General features: G+C 45.5%; 2 protein-coding genes across 7 annotated transcripts in view; one reads left to right on the top strand and one right to left on the bottom strand.

The window, feature by feature from the left end:
* Positions 1-14,771, top strand: part of LOC109415904 (mucin-3B) — a 363,111-nt gene that overhangs the window by 151,027 nt on the left and 197,313 nt on the right. The window lies entirely within an intron of this gene.
* Positions 50-8,415, bottom strand: LOC134290668 (uncharacterized). The gene is made up of 4 exons (XM_062857845.1): positions 8,269-8,415; positions 4,009-8,193; positions 334-604; positions 50-165 (listed from the first exon to the last, which is right to left on the bottom strand). Exons 1-4 carry the CDS (start codon positions 8,413-8,415, stop codon positions 50-52), a joined length of 4,719 nt encoding a protein of 1,572 aa, XP_062713829.1.

Below are 14,771 nucleotides of genomic sequence, written 5' to 3'. Positions count from 1 at the left end.
TCGGCTGCCGGTTGGCATCTCGGTTGGCAAAACATGTTGGATCGTGTCGCTAGCGTCGCGCGGATCCGCCGATTCGCATCGACGTCAAATCTTCGCTGTTGCGAACATCCTCCCCCGGGCGATCGATGCCGGAATCCTGAGGCCCCCCAATGTGACTATTGTCTTCTATTGGAAGAATTGAAATCTTAGTTATCGGTCGTCTATAAACAGCATTTCCCACCTTAATATCGACCACCCTTACAAGATTATCTTCCCCAGGGTAAACATGAACGATTCGTTCCAACTTCCACTGTTGGGGCGGAAGAGTCTTATCTTCCAACAAAACCACTGTACCTGGACAAATATTCGGGAAGCGAACGAAGTTCTTTCCCCTAGGTTGCAGACTTACCAGATAGTCGTGCACCCACGACCTCCAAAAATGTTCCCTCATCTGTTGCAGGTGCTGCCATTTCGACAAACGGTTCTGATTGAGGCCCTCATAGGAGGGTTCAGGAACGGCCGTCAACGGGCGGCCAATAAGGAAATGAGCTGGAGTGATTACTTCACCCTCAGCGGGATCGTCCGAATGCGAAAAAAGAGGTCGCGAATTCAAAATGGCTTCGACCTGCGTTAACAGGGTATACATCTCCTCGAAGGTTAACGGTGTTCCTTTGAGGATACGCTTCAGGTGAGGCGTTCCACGGAGTCATGTCAGTCGATCCTGAGCGACCATTTCAAAAATATCTGAAACTTTGCACAGTTTTTCAATTTCATCTAATTCACCATTTTTCGATATCAAATTTTTATTTTGAATCACGACTAACTTTTCAAAATGGTGTATGCGAAAATAGTTCAAAAATATTCTAAAAGCTGTACAGCAGAAACGGATTGTTCGATTGTTATGAATTTTTCAGCAAAGTTAGATAACTAAATGATGATTCCTAAGAAAATATACACTGTAAAAAATTTCTTTTTTTACTTTAAAAAAATATGATCTTTGTCACAAAAACTCAAATATCTCAAAACCCTATCTTTTTACCAACGTCAATTTTTTAGGGAAAATGGCCCATTATATCAGCTATCTACCATAAAATTTTGGTGATGGTAAACTGATAAACAAAAAAGTTATGACATTTCAAACATTTCACAATTTTTACATTTAGTAACAAAAAAAATTTTTTTTCTGTGTAAATTATTTCGAGAATTATATGTTGATGCTGATTTTATTGTAAAGGCTACCGCCTGAATTAAACAAGTTGTTTTCATGATATTTTTGTTTGATTATTCATAACTACTATAGTATCTATGTGAAACTTAGACGCGATCCAGTGTTGTGATCAAAAATATTGAGAGTGTCATACTTTTTATTGTACGTGACTGGTGAAAAGTTCCCTTGAAAGCGTTGAAAAGCTGTTGATCATAAGAAAAATGGAATTAAACTTATTTTTAAGACGAAAGCTGCATAATAAAAGTTTTATATATTCGCGTATACGTCTAGTTGATCTGCAAAAAAAATACCTCTTAGAGAACAGACTTTATGATCGGAAGAATGCGAGTAACTTCAACAACAACAAATGCACGAGAGGTACATACCACAGACAAACAGACGAAACGCCCACTACCACTACCACCACCTGGTGGAAATGTTTCACGAAACACTGCGTTGTGCAATATCGTCATCAGAAGGCGCTAGTGTGAAACGTCAAACGCAAAGAAAAACGATGGGCAATCTTCTGGTTATGAAAGCCACAACCAAGCTTTAAAATGATCGTTAAAGGCGTGGTCAATGAAAATTTCGTCAGTGTTACGTTTGTTTGTCTGTATACATACCATGACAATGCTCACGAAAAAGCAAAAAAAAAATACTACCGCTATGGATATTAAAAATTTTATAGTAATTTTTTCCTTCAGCCAAGTAAACAACACCAAACTAGTCAGTTAAAACTAATAAGTGATTTTGTTTATTATAATCTAACGAACAACATGGACAATCGCTTTCTCAAAGGTCTTCAACCCAACGCTCTCTTGTAGACCGTTTGATGAAAAAAAATGTTCAAAAGAGTTACGAAATCTCACCGAAAGCACCATACATAAACTGAAAGAGACTGGTTATGCCCAAATTGAATACAAATTTACGCATTTGTACGTCCTGCCGTCTAGACTTTGGCAAACGAGCCATCTGTATATCATCGGTAAAGCAGGGCGCAGGAAGTTCGAAAACGACAACAACTGAGAAATTGCCAGAAGTGCTAAATGCAGAGAGTCATGCCACCATACCATCAGCGACATCTGTTTAAACAATATAATCACGCCCCTTTTCAAAAATGCTTTGAAATATACTTCAACATCTATACCCATTTCAATATTTTTAACGTTGCAAAACACGCTTTCAACATTCATCTTGAAGAAGAGGGAAAACACTTGTCCTCAAATGTAACAGCAAATTAATGAATAAACGACTAATGCGCGGAGGGCGTGATAAAATCGGAACATTACTGTACATATAATATACATAATACATAATAAAAACACCTTGTTTTACTCACGCAAGGCCATTAACAATAAAATCAGCATCAAACTGCGTTTTCCGGCCGAAATAATTTACACTAAAAAAAATTATTACTAAATGTGAAAATTGTGAAATGTTTGAATTGTCATAACTTTTTTGTTTATTAGTTTATTATCACCAAATTTTTATGGTAGATTGCTAATCTGCCGTAATTCTGCAAAGTGACGTAAGCGACATTGATAGTTTTGGCCCATTTTTTGGTTATTATGCATAAAACTCTTGCTCATCCTTTAAGTTTCTTTCCAAAGATGATAGATTACGATTAGATCTTGCATTCTAATACAGCAGGAATACCACAGTGTTATTCTCACCCCAGATATTATAAATAATATACCAAAAAATATCGAAATTTTGAATGGCGCTTACGTCACTTTGCAGAATTACGGCAGTAATACAATGGACCGGTTTCCTTAAAAAATTACGTTGGTAAAAAGATAGGGTTTTGAGATATTTGAGTTTTTGTGACACAAATGATATTTTTTAATGTTAAAAAATATTTTTTTTCACAGTGTACATTTTCTTAGAAATCACCATTTAGTTATCTAACTTTGCTGAACAATAAAATCAGCATCAAATTGCGATTTCTGACCGAAATAATTTGCACAGAAAAAAATATTTACCAAATGTGAAAATAGTGAAATGTTTGAAATGTTATAACTTTTTTGTTTATTAGTTTACCATCACCAAATTTTTATGGTAGATTGCTAATACAATGGACCGTCTTTCCCAAAAAAATTACGATGGTAAAAAGATAGGGTTTTGAGATATTTGAGTTTTTGTGACAAAAGTGATATTTTTTAATGTTAAAAAAGATGTTTTTTCACAGTGTATATTTTCTTAGGGATCACCATTTAGCTATCTAACTTTACTCAAAAATTCATAGCAATCGAACGAACCATTTTGGCTGTGCAGATTTTTGAATATTTTTGAACCATTTTCACATACACCATTTTAAAAAGTTAGTCGTGATTCAAAATAAAAATTTGATATCGAAAAATGGCGATTTAAATGGAACTGAAAAACTGTGCAAAGTTTCAGTTCAATAGAAAATCATGAATTAAAAAATTTCCTTAATTTTGATGCTGTTGCTTGGAATCGCTCAGGTGATATTTTGTGCTTTTCACTGAAGCCTCCCACATCCCGCCGAATTCAGGAGCATCGGGCGGAATAAAATGCCAGCTGATTTCCTTATTCTGGCAAAACGTCTCGATCTGGTGGACAGAGGTATTCTCACGAAACAACAAATACAGCTCATGAAGCTCGCCTTTAGCCCCACGAAAATTGCTGCCATTGTCGGAGTGAATCTCACGGACCATTCCCCTGCGACTAATGAACCTTTGCAATGCAGCAATAAAGGCAGCAGTTGACATGTCCGAAACAAGCTCTAAGTGGAGAGACTTCGTCACCAAGCAAACGAACACACATAAATACGCCTTGACATGAACAGATTTTCGACCTGCTTGTCTGATAAGGAAGGGCCCCGCGTAATCCACTCCGGTGACCTCGAACGGTGCGGATGGCGTTACGCGGCTTTGTGGCAAGTTGCCCATGTACTGCGCCACACCTTGTGGCTTCACCCGGAAACACTCCACACACCCCCTGGTTATCTTCCTTACAGCAGAACGAGAACCCAACAACCAGAAGCGTTGACGAAGAGCTGACAGAAGACCAGACGGACCAATGTGCAAATGTTCCAAGTGATATTCGCGGATAATCAAATCGGTGAGTGGATGCCTTGGCAAGATGTATTGATGCTTGACATCGAACGACATTCGTGACTTCTGAATACGCCCACCCACTCGCAAGGCTCCGTTATGCAAAAACGGGCCGAAAGCTTTCAACCTTTTAGACGGTTCTCCATTCTCGACTCTTTCGACTTCATCAGGCAACGATTCGCGTTGAATCACTAGCACAATTGTATGGAGAGCAGAACGAAGCTCGGAGACGGATAGACAACTACCTTTGACGCGATGCTCTGGATTCTTGGTACGGCAATTCTTCAGAAATCGCTGAACGTAGGCTAGAACACGTTGAAGTTTACGCAGGGATCCGAATTTCTTGAAGAGTGGAAGATCGTCGCAATTCACTACGGGCATTGCCATGACCGAAGTAGGTTTCATTTCAGGCATCAAATCATCAGGAAGTTGATCAAGAACTGGTGATTCGTACCTTCTTGATTGGAGAAACGGAGGTCCTTCCCACCATAGCGAGTTTTCCTTCAAAGAGCCGGGGAGCTGACCGCGGGAGATCACATCGGCCGGGTTGTCCTTGGACCTGACGTAACCCCATTTATAGAGACCGCAGTCCCTTGATATCTCCACCACACGATTCTGAACGAATGGCTGCAATTTCGTTGGCGCCTTTTGCAGCCACGAGAGGACAATCTGACTGTCCGACCAAAGAGAAACGGAGGAGAACTGAACTTCCAAAGTCGATTGAACCTTCTTGACCAACCTAGACAGCAGCACGGCTGCACACAGTTCCTTTCGAGGAATTGTCAACTCTTGAAGAGGAGCAATCTTAGACTTGCTGCACAACAACCTGACGACACAGCGATCATTTGGGAGAATACTGCGAACATACAGGCAGGCACCGTACGCTATTCCTGAAGCGTCTGCGAACCCGTGTAGCTCAAGAGACTCATACGCGGGACCGGTTACTGGTCTCGGAATTTTAATGTCACGAACGGCTACGAGCGAATTACGAAGGCGTAACCAGTCTCTAAGGAGGTCATCAGAAAGAGACTCATCCCAGTCTATTTTATCAGCCCACGTTTGCTGCATCAAACGCTTAGCTAGAACGGTAATTGGGGCGAGTAGGCCTAGCGGGTCAAACATTTTCGCTACTTCAGAGAATAGCTGGCGCTTCGTCACAGCTGAATCTTCGGACGAAGCAGACTGACAGAAAAGAAACTCATCGCTCCTCGGATTCCACGTTAATCCGAGAGTCTTCATCACCTCATTTGCCGACAGATCATCAAGAAGAACTAGTTTCTCGCGCTCATCCTCAGGGACATCCTGAAGAATCGCTTTATCGTTGGCGCACCACTTATGCACCGGAAAACCACCCCTGGCTAGTAACGTTTGGAGCTGTTGACGACATTCAATGGCTTCTTGAATGGTTTTCGCTCCCGACAACACATCATCAACATAGCAGTCCTCTTGTATCACGCGAGCTGCAAGAGGGAAATCGGCTCCTTCATCAACACTAAGTTGAACAAGCGACCTGGTTGCCAAGAACGGAGCAGCAGAAGTACCGTACGTAACAGTCACTAACTCGAGAACCTTGACGGGATCCGTTGGGTTGGACCGCCAGAAAATTCTCTGCAACGAGGTCTGTTCAGGATCAATCAAAATCTGCCGATACATTTTTTGAATATCAGCGGTAAAGACGAAAGGATGTTTACGAAATCTCAATAAAATTGACATCAAGTCGTTCTGAACGACGGGGCCTATCTTCAACACATCGTTGAGAGACACTCCAGACGGCGATTTCGCCGACGCATCAAACACAACCCTTAACTTTGTGCTTGTGCTCGACGGCCTGTAAACGGCGTGATGCGGCATGTAGTACTTCAATTGTCCAGGCACATCGTGCGCCTCAACAACTTCTTTGCAGTGACCAAGAGATTTGTACTCTTCGATGAAGTTAGAGTACTGCAGACGGAGCTCGGGATCCTTCAGCAATCGTCTTTCGAGAAAGAAAAAACAACGAAGGGCCAGTGAACGATTATCAGAGAGTTCGTGTACATTTTCGCGAAGAGGTAGTTTCACAATGTATCTACCGTTAACATCACGCCTATACGAGCTACGGAACAATTCCTCACACTCTTCTTCTTCTCCTGTGGGAGTGGAACAAACTTCGACCTCCTCAATCTCCCAAAAACGCTTGACTGTCTCGTTGAGCGACTCGATAGCAACGCAACTCACCTGTGTGACATTGACCAAAGCCGGTGCCTCAGCACGGATTTCACCAGCAATCACCCATCCTAGCTCAGTCTCACGCAACTCGGGAAGACCCTCAGCAAGAACGATATGGCCTATCTTCAAGAGCTCAAAGAAATGACCCATCCCTATCAGTAAGTCTACCGTGGCAGGAACATGGAAATTAGGATCGGCCAGCTTGATATTGGAGGGAATATTCCACTCAGAAATGTCGATTGACTGGGACGGCAACGGATTAGTGATTTTCGCGGTGACCAAGCACTGAAGGATTGTTTGATAGTCGCTGTACTGCGAACGTAGACTCACATCGACCAGACAGTTAGACTTACTGCGGGTGGAGCTGACGCCGACGATATCGACATTCACAGGAAGACCATCAAACCCTAACTTTACAAACATAGAGGTAGAAAGCAAGTTCGTTTGAGCCCCACAATCTAGAAAGGCTCGGCAAGGCACAGGATGACCAGATTTATCGAGCAGATGCACCATAGCAGTCAACAACAAAACATTTGGGAGTGCAACGCTCTGTGAACACGACGAAGACACAGTGGCTGACTGAACAGAATCTGTATTCGAGGACTGCGGCGGATCAGGGACTGGCTTCTGAACGGCATCAGTCGGCTTCGGAGCCGACGCGGGCGGGCTCACACTTTGACCGGACTTAGTTCCATCATCGTGTAGCAAGGAGTGATGCCGCTTACCACATTTCGAACAATGGTTTTTCGACGAACAATTGACAGAATTGTGCCCACGACGAAGACAGTTGAAACACGAACGAGATTCCTTCACCTTACTAACGCGCTCCGCGATGGATAGCTTACGAAACTCAGGACATTGATAGCTGAAGTGCGATTTTCCACAAAAACTGCACGACTCGTTACTAGCATCCGGCGTGGCCGAGTGAACTTTGACGCTAGCAGGTTTAACACTAGACTGAGACAACTTCCCTGGTTGAGATTTAGCGGAAGAGGGATTGTCCACCTCACACCGCTCCAAAACGCGACACTGATCCTTCAGAAACAACAAAGTATCATCCAAATCGGGCAAATCACCATGATTGAGAGTACGTTCCCACTGTTTACGTGTTGCTGGGTCAAGACAAGACACCAAAATTTTATTGATAATCAGTCCAGCGGTCGCTTCCACTGGCTGTTTCATGAACTTGAGACCCTCAATGTTCCGAGTACACGTATCAATCAACTCCCTCAGTTCCCTGTGAGATTCCCTGTTCATTTTCTTCATCCCCAAAAGTTCTGAAATGTGCGTGTCGATGATAATGCGAAGATTTTCATACCGTTCGGTCAAAATCGTCCACGCATGCTTGTAATTGTTGTCCGCCAAAGTTTTGGAATCAATGATCCCGGATGCGGCACCAATCAACGACTTTTCAAGATGGTGTAGTTTGATGGAATCGGAATCCGATCCCTTGCCGACGATGTCTTCAAACATCGCCTTGAAACGAGGCCAATTTTCATACTTCCCATCGAATGTTGGGATGGGAGCTTTAAGCGGTGCTTGTTGGATAATGATTCTGGAAGAATCGGATTGCGTTTGCACGACATTAGAATCACGAGGATTCTTTTGAAGAGCTTCCATTAAGCCTTCCAAACGAACAAGAGCATCCGTATGAATCCGATCAAACTCGTTCAACTTTTCATCTTGTTCATCGAGTTTGGCCGGAGGAACAAGCCTCAGCACCTCCTTGTGTAAAGCGGTATATTCCGCGTAATGGGTTTCTAACTTTTTAGAGAAAACTTTAAGCAAAGGCACACTCACCTGGGAGGGGTCGTCCTCCGCTCTCTCCAACGTGTTGAAGATTGCGGTGACCTTACCCCTTACCTGCCCACGCTGATGAACGAAGGTCTTCACATCTTCCATGGTTGGCTGCTGGCTGCTCTTGGTCGGTGAATGTTGCACGGACATCAGAATTATCGATGCGGGTAGATCGACAAATCACTTTTCGAATTTTCGGCTTTGCGAGGTTTCACTGTCACTTTCGGTTCATTTGGTTTTCTTAGCACACATCAGTTTCTCGGATCGGATCGGTTTCAGTTCTTCGTTTGTTCATAGCACTATTACATCCGATCACCGAGGAGAGTTCACACTTCACACTTGTTCTTTGTTGGACTGTATTGTTCTTCACACACTTATCCGGCTCGAAGGACCACAATATGTTGGCTCATTGCCAACATGTAGGAATCGTAGGGGTCGAGCCAGCAGAATCAGCCCTATGCCGAAATCTGCTAGCTACGCGCACTTCACTACAGTCGGCTCACTGCCGACGACGATGACGAGATGACGATGGAATGGAGCTAGCAGTCCGTCTGCACATTGCCGACTACCGCTGCCCCAGCACACACTACGAAAACTCGGCTCACTGCCGACGATGCACTGCGGTGGCCCACTGCCACATACACACACGTACTCACCAGAACGACACACTGCCGCCGATGCGGACGACGACGCAGAGAGGTCGACGACGACGCGACTGTGGCAGTCCTATACTACCACACGCGATCACGAGGAGGACGAATGCCGACGCTGCTTGGTCGACACTGTGCTGGCTCACTGCCAACACATGCACACGATGACGATGATCACTGACGATGACGACTGTGCTAGCTCACTGCCAACACGACACGAGGTATCGCTGTGCTTGACTCGCACACACGATGACGACGACGACGACTGCCCACTGACGACGCGGTACAGTGCCGCACTGCGCTTGGTGCCGAAGCAAAATAACTGTTTCTCGCTCACCCTGCGAGTAGCATCGCCTACCGTAACTCTCAAGTGGATGGCTCTGAAAAGAGCCTTTGGAAAATTAATCCTCGGTAGCGAGCCAAGATGCTGGGTGACGGAAACCACGACGAAATCGGACACCACGCAGCTTCGCACTAGAACTGGAACTGGCCGGGATGGACAGAATCTCCGTCGAAATGAGAACACGGGTTTTCACTTATACTACACTTTACTTCTTCACTCGTCGGGTTACAAAATACTTCTGAGCCTACGGCTAGTTAGTTAAAATATTCGTTTATTCATGTTTTCGTTTTGTGTTATACAATTATTAATTACATAGTGATTGTTACAACTCATGATTTTTCAGCTCTGGTGTTTTCGTGTTTGTGTTTGACAAATATGTGTTGTGTGATTTAGCCGAAGCTTAGTGATCGTTTTGCCATTTTGTGGCATTTGGTGTTTGCTTTATAATTTGATAACCTACTTACTTACTAAATTTGATAACCTATATGATCTAACATCGAGCCGCTAGTGAGCGACCAGCTCCCGTATGGCGGCTTGATCGGATGATTGACAACGGTTTTGGAACCGTTGGATAGTCTCCTGAAATCTCACCGCCAACATCTCCACTCCTGCCAGACGATGGACCTCAGTGTTTCTCATCCTCCAGGGAGAGTTCAGAATCATTCGGAGGAATTTACTCTGAACCCTTTGGAGTTTTAGATGGTGAGTTTTAGCGCAACTCCCCCAGACTGGCATGCCATATTCTATCACGGGGAGGATGATTTGCCTGTAGACAGCAAGCTTGTTCTTTAGGGATAGTGATGATCTTCTGTTGATGAGGGGATACAGTAGTTTTAGCAAAACTTTGCACTTGGTCACGGTTTTGTCGACCTGTTGTCTGTAGATCAGCTTGCTGTCCAGGGTTAAACCGAGATAATCAGCCTCGTTGGCCCACTCCACCGCAGTTCCACTGAGGATGATGTTACAGTTCTCAGCAGGAACAAGTCTGGGAGATTTTGAGTGTGGAAACAGGATGGCTTGGGTTTTCGCCGCATTAACACAGATCTTCCAGTTGTTGAAGTATTCTGTCAGGACGTTCAGGCCTCGTTGGAGCTTCGATGTGAGTGATCTAATCACTCTGCCGCTGTAAACGACTGATGTGTCATCTGCGAACAGAGACAGAGACCCGTTCTCCGGGAGAGGGGGCATGTCCGAGGTAAACAGATTGAATAGCATCGGACCGAGTATGCTCCCCTGCGGAACACCGGCGGGAATATGATGCGGTTGGGAGGTTGCTCCATTAGTTGAGACCCTAAACGTCCTTAACGACAGATAGTTGTTTATGATCTTCACTAGGAAGCTTGGAAGATTGTATTGCTGCAGCTTGTATACCAAGCCATCATGCCATACACTGTCGAACGCTTTTTCAATGTCAAGCAGTGCCATGGCAGATGTTTTAGAAACAGACTTGTTCCTTTTGAGGATGTTAGTAACTCGAGTCAGTTGGTGGACAGTGGATCTGCCGCGTCGGAAACCAAACTGCTCATCAAGAAGGATGTTATTTTGCTCAGCAGAGTTGAGCAGCCGATGGTAGATTGCTCTCTCGAAAAGCTTTGACAACCCCGAGAGAAGACTGATGGGACGATAGCTTTTGGGCGATGAAGGATCTTTCCCAGGTTTCTTAATGGGGATGACTTTAGCTGACTTCCAAGATGAAGGGAAGTAGCTAAGTCTGAGGCACTGATTGAAAATCAGTGCCAGATGTTGAAAGAACTGGTAGCTCAAGTTTTTGAGCTCCAAGTTCATGATGTTGTCGAAACCTGGGGCCTTCATGTTTTTGGATGATTTGATGTAGGTCGACAATTCGTCAGCTGTGACCTCCAACTCCTCCGTGAAGTCGTTGGGGATCAGGTGTAAGTTATTTGCATGTTCTCTAACGACAGCATCATGCGGACTGACTATGTCATGTCCGAGGTTGTGAGAGCTGACGAAATGTCGACCTATCTCAGCAGCCTTCTCATCGGGAGTTATCAAGCGATCAGCAGAGCCGTTCCCGTCAAGTGGAACTAACGCTGGAATGGGCCGAGGTTTGGTTTTCAAGATTTTAGCAATTTTCCAAAAGGGCTTTGCGCAGTCTGGGAGAGTGCGGATCTTTTTGGAAAAATTTTTATTCCTGAGGTCCACCATTCTGGCTTGAATGGTTTTGGTCATGCGATTGTATTCGGTTTTTAATTCCGGTAGACCGGTACGCTGATACCGTCTACGGGTGGTGTTGCGAAGGCGAATGAGATCTCTTGTAAGACTATCGATTTTTAAGGAGTTACTCACCATACGGGAAGCTGGTACATGTCGCTCGCGTGCCAAGGAGATGGCCTCCTCGATTGCGTGGAGTTGCTGATCGATTTCCTCAGGCGTTTCGGGCCGGGCCTCATACCCGATGTTGGCGTCGACGCAGTCACGGAACCGAACCCAATCGACTCGGTGGTAGTTGCGTCTGGTGACCCCGTACCGATGCACTGCAGAGCCAACTTCGGCCACCACCGGATAGTGGTCCGAGCTGAGCTCCTGGTATGTGACCGGTTGTGAGACGATCCCCATATTGGTGATGTACACGTCTAGTGTTGCGTGGGCCCCTGACCGTGTCAGGCGGGTGGGACTTTCCGGGCCAAGAATCGTGTAGTGTCCTTCTTCCGCATCCTTGCACCAGATGACGCCGTTTGAGTTGGAGCAAGGGTTTCCCCATGCCTGGTGTTTGGCGTTCAAGTCTCCAGCGATGATAAACTGCCCCTGTCGCCGAGTCAGCTTTGATATGTCTCTCCGGAGTGCAGCCGCCGTACCGTTTGTTGTTTGGGCCTGCTTTGGACAGTAGGCCACGATGAAAGTCACCTTTCCGACGGACGTGTCGACCTCCACGCCAACGGCTTCGATAAATTGGAGCTGAAGGCTCGGCAGCAGACGACACTTGATTCCTTGTTTGAGTGCGATGGCCACACCCCCCCTGGAGTCGGGCCGATCGAGTCTCACGAGGCGATAGTTTGGGATGGTAGCGCTCACTTCGGGGTTGAGGTGAGTTTCAGTAATGAACGCTATATCAGTTTTCCTCTCCTCAAGAAAGGCGCTCAGTTCTGTAATTTTACTCTTTAGAGAGCAAGCGTTCCAATTCACCAGATTCACACTAGCCATACTGGATGAGTAGCATGCCCAGCGTGTAAATCTGGTCGTACCTGGTTTTGCAGCCGCGTAGTCGGACCGCCATATCCTGAAAGATTGGGAGCAGTTGCTCCGATTGGTAGAGGGAATCGGCATCCTGGGGGGGGAGTGTGTCGCTTCCTTCAGTGTTGGGTTGGCTCCGATGGAATCCGGGAGGAGGGAGCGCCCAGGGGTTGGTGGGTGGAGCTGGTGGTGCTGAGCTCGATGGCCTTGATGTCTGTGCAGGTATTGATGCAGCAGCAGCTGCAAGACGTTGCTGGGGTCGGAGCGGAGGAAGAACCGGAATGTCACGCCGTGGTCGAGAGATGGCGGGAAAATTCTGTTCATTTAGCGCCGGGGGCGCCACTGCCTTCCTTTTGGGTTGGTTTTTGGTGGAGGCACGATTGCGAATCTCAATGAATTCGGCTCGATTCTTGCATATTTTGGCCGTGGCTTGATGGTTTTCGCCGCAATTGGCGCACTTCGGGTCTGCTTCTTCCATCCTTTCGCATTCCGTGACGGGGTGGTCTTCTCCGCACCTAATGCAGCGGGCGTTCATGGAACAATTCCTTGTCCCATGACCAAAACGGAGGCAATTTTGGCATTGCGTGACGTCCCGATGCTTCGGTTTATACCGGGCCCATTCCACGACAGTGCTGTTAACCGTTTTGATGGTTTTCAGCTCTTTCATGGTGGTGGACCTGTGTTCAAGATGAACCAGGTACAGTTCATCACGATATTTCCGCGATTTGTCGTGTCGAACAATCCGGAAGACTCCAGTGGGTTTCAAACCACAACTCACCAGCTCCTCCCGCAGTTCTTCTTCTGAAACTTCATCCAGACCATGGAGCACTACCTTCAGCGGTTTGGTTCCAGGGACATCGTGGGTGAAGTACTGGTACCGCTTCTCTTCGAGGTGATTGATGACCATGTTGTAGTGGGCTTTTCCCTCGGTCATCAGTTTTACTCCAAAAGTGCACAGCCGAAAGGTGCACTTCAGCCCTTGCGCGATAAGCTTTCGCAGATCGGGACGCAGTTCCGGCGGGTCGTCATACACGAACACCGGAGGGCACTTTTCCTTCCGCTCGGGTGTTTTCAGCTGCTGCAGCGGCTGCGGCTTCGGCTTCCTCTTCTTGGAAATCGCTGGCCTATCGCCAGCGTCATTATCCACGAGTCCGTGGAATTGGTTCTGCGAAAGAATCTTCTTCGCAACGTTGTTGTCTTCCATATCTCCGCTGTCACTCGCGGAGCGCTTTTTCGAAACTGCGATCGCGGCCGCGCTAGCCGCTTTATCCCCCATCACAGGGCCGGGAGAAGAACTCGCCAACGCGCACTACCTTCAACTTTCTCTTTCTCTACTGACTTTCTATCCGAGAGCGTAAAACACGTCCGCACGTGTCGCTTGCTAGAACTGGAATGAGAGCCTACGGCTCGACCTACACCTACTTTTATACAATGGTTCAATATTAGCTAGAATTTTGTGATTGGCTGAGTTTTCCTTGGTCCTGATTGGCTTGATAGTTGACGGCACGAGGCGGTTGGCTGTACTTTTTCTCGCTTGCCTCTCGTAGCGTCTGTCGGCTGCCGGTTGGCATCTCGGTTGGCAAAACATGTTGGATCGTGTCGCTAGCGTCGCGCGGATCCGCCGATTCGCATCGACGTCAAATCTTCGCTGTTGCGAACAACCTGAATGTATTAAAGAAAACCATTATATTTTGTGAGTCCAATCGGGTGCCCAATAATATTCATTACTTTGTATTTTTACCGCGTAATGTGTCATTTGTGTAAATTAATTTTAGCGTGTTACACCGATTTGACTGTAGATGACCAATCAAAAAATATGTACTCGGGTACCGAGGTTCGTTTACATTCCGCCAACTTGAACTGCAGAAAAAATCGCGACCATGACTAGCATTGGGCAAATCTGGCTGAGACATCGATTCGAATCGGATCAGCATAATCGATTCACCGATTTAATTGATGTTTTCACATCGATTCGATATTATAAAATATTACCAAACTATAAAATAATTTGTTTACAAGTTCATGGTATGTTTTATTTGTACACATCAAACACTTCGCGAATCTGATTCGAAAATGGATATACCGTTGAGATAGCATTCTGAAAAAAAACAAGCTTTGAATCGAAAGAAAAATCCTGAGATCCATTGATTTGATTGATTTGTCTTTATTTTAGAGACTTTCAGCCCAACTCTGAGAAGCATTCCCATATAGTACTGCGATAAATTCCCGCAGACTGCTGAGATAAATTCCTCCAGAATCTTTAAAGAGACTCCTTAAGAATTCTGAAAGGAGCTCCTCTAGAATTATGAGAGAGATTTCTT

The sequence above is a fragment of the Aedes albopictus genome, chromosome 3 (assembly GCF_035046485.1).
Source record: "Aedes albopictus strain Foshan chromosome 3, AalbF5, whole genome shotgun sequence".
Taxonomy (NCBI): domain Eukaryota; kingdom Metazoa; phylum Arthropoda; class Insecta; order Diptera; family Culicidae; genus Aedes; species Aedes albopictus.
The sequence above is the reverse complement of the archived record's forward strand: the minus strand, read 5'-3'. Positions and strand labels throughout refer to the sequence as shown.

Coding starts and splice junctions, on each gene's coding strand:
- LOC134290668 (XM_062857845.1), bottom strand. CDS start 8,415: ATGTCCGTGCAACATTCACCGACCAAGAGCAGCCAGCAGCCAACCATG. Junction 8,194..8,268: donor CGGAGGACGACCCCTCCCAG/GTGAGTGTGCCT, acceptor GCTTTACACAAG/GAGGTGCTGAGGCTTGTTCC. Junction 166..333: donor CTTCCCGAATATTTGTCCAG/GTACAGTGGTTT, acceptor TTCTTCCAATAG/AAGACAATAGTCACATTGGG.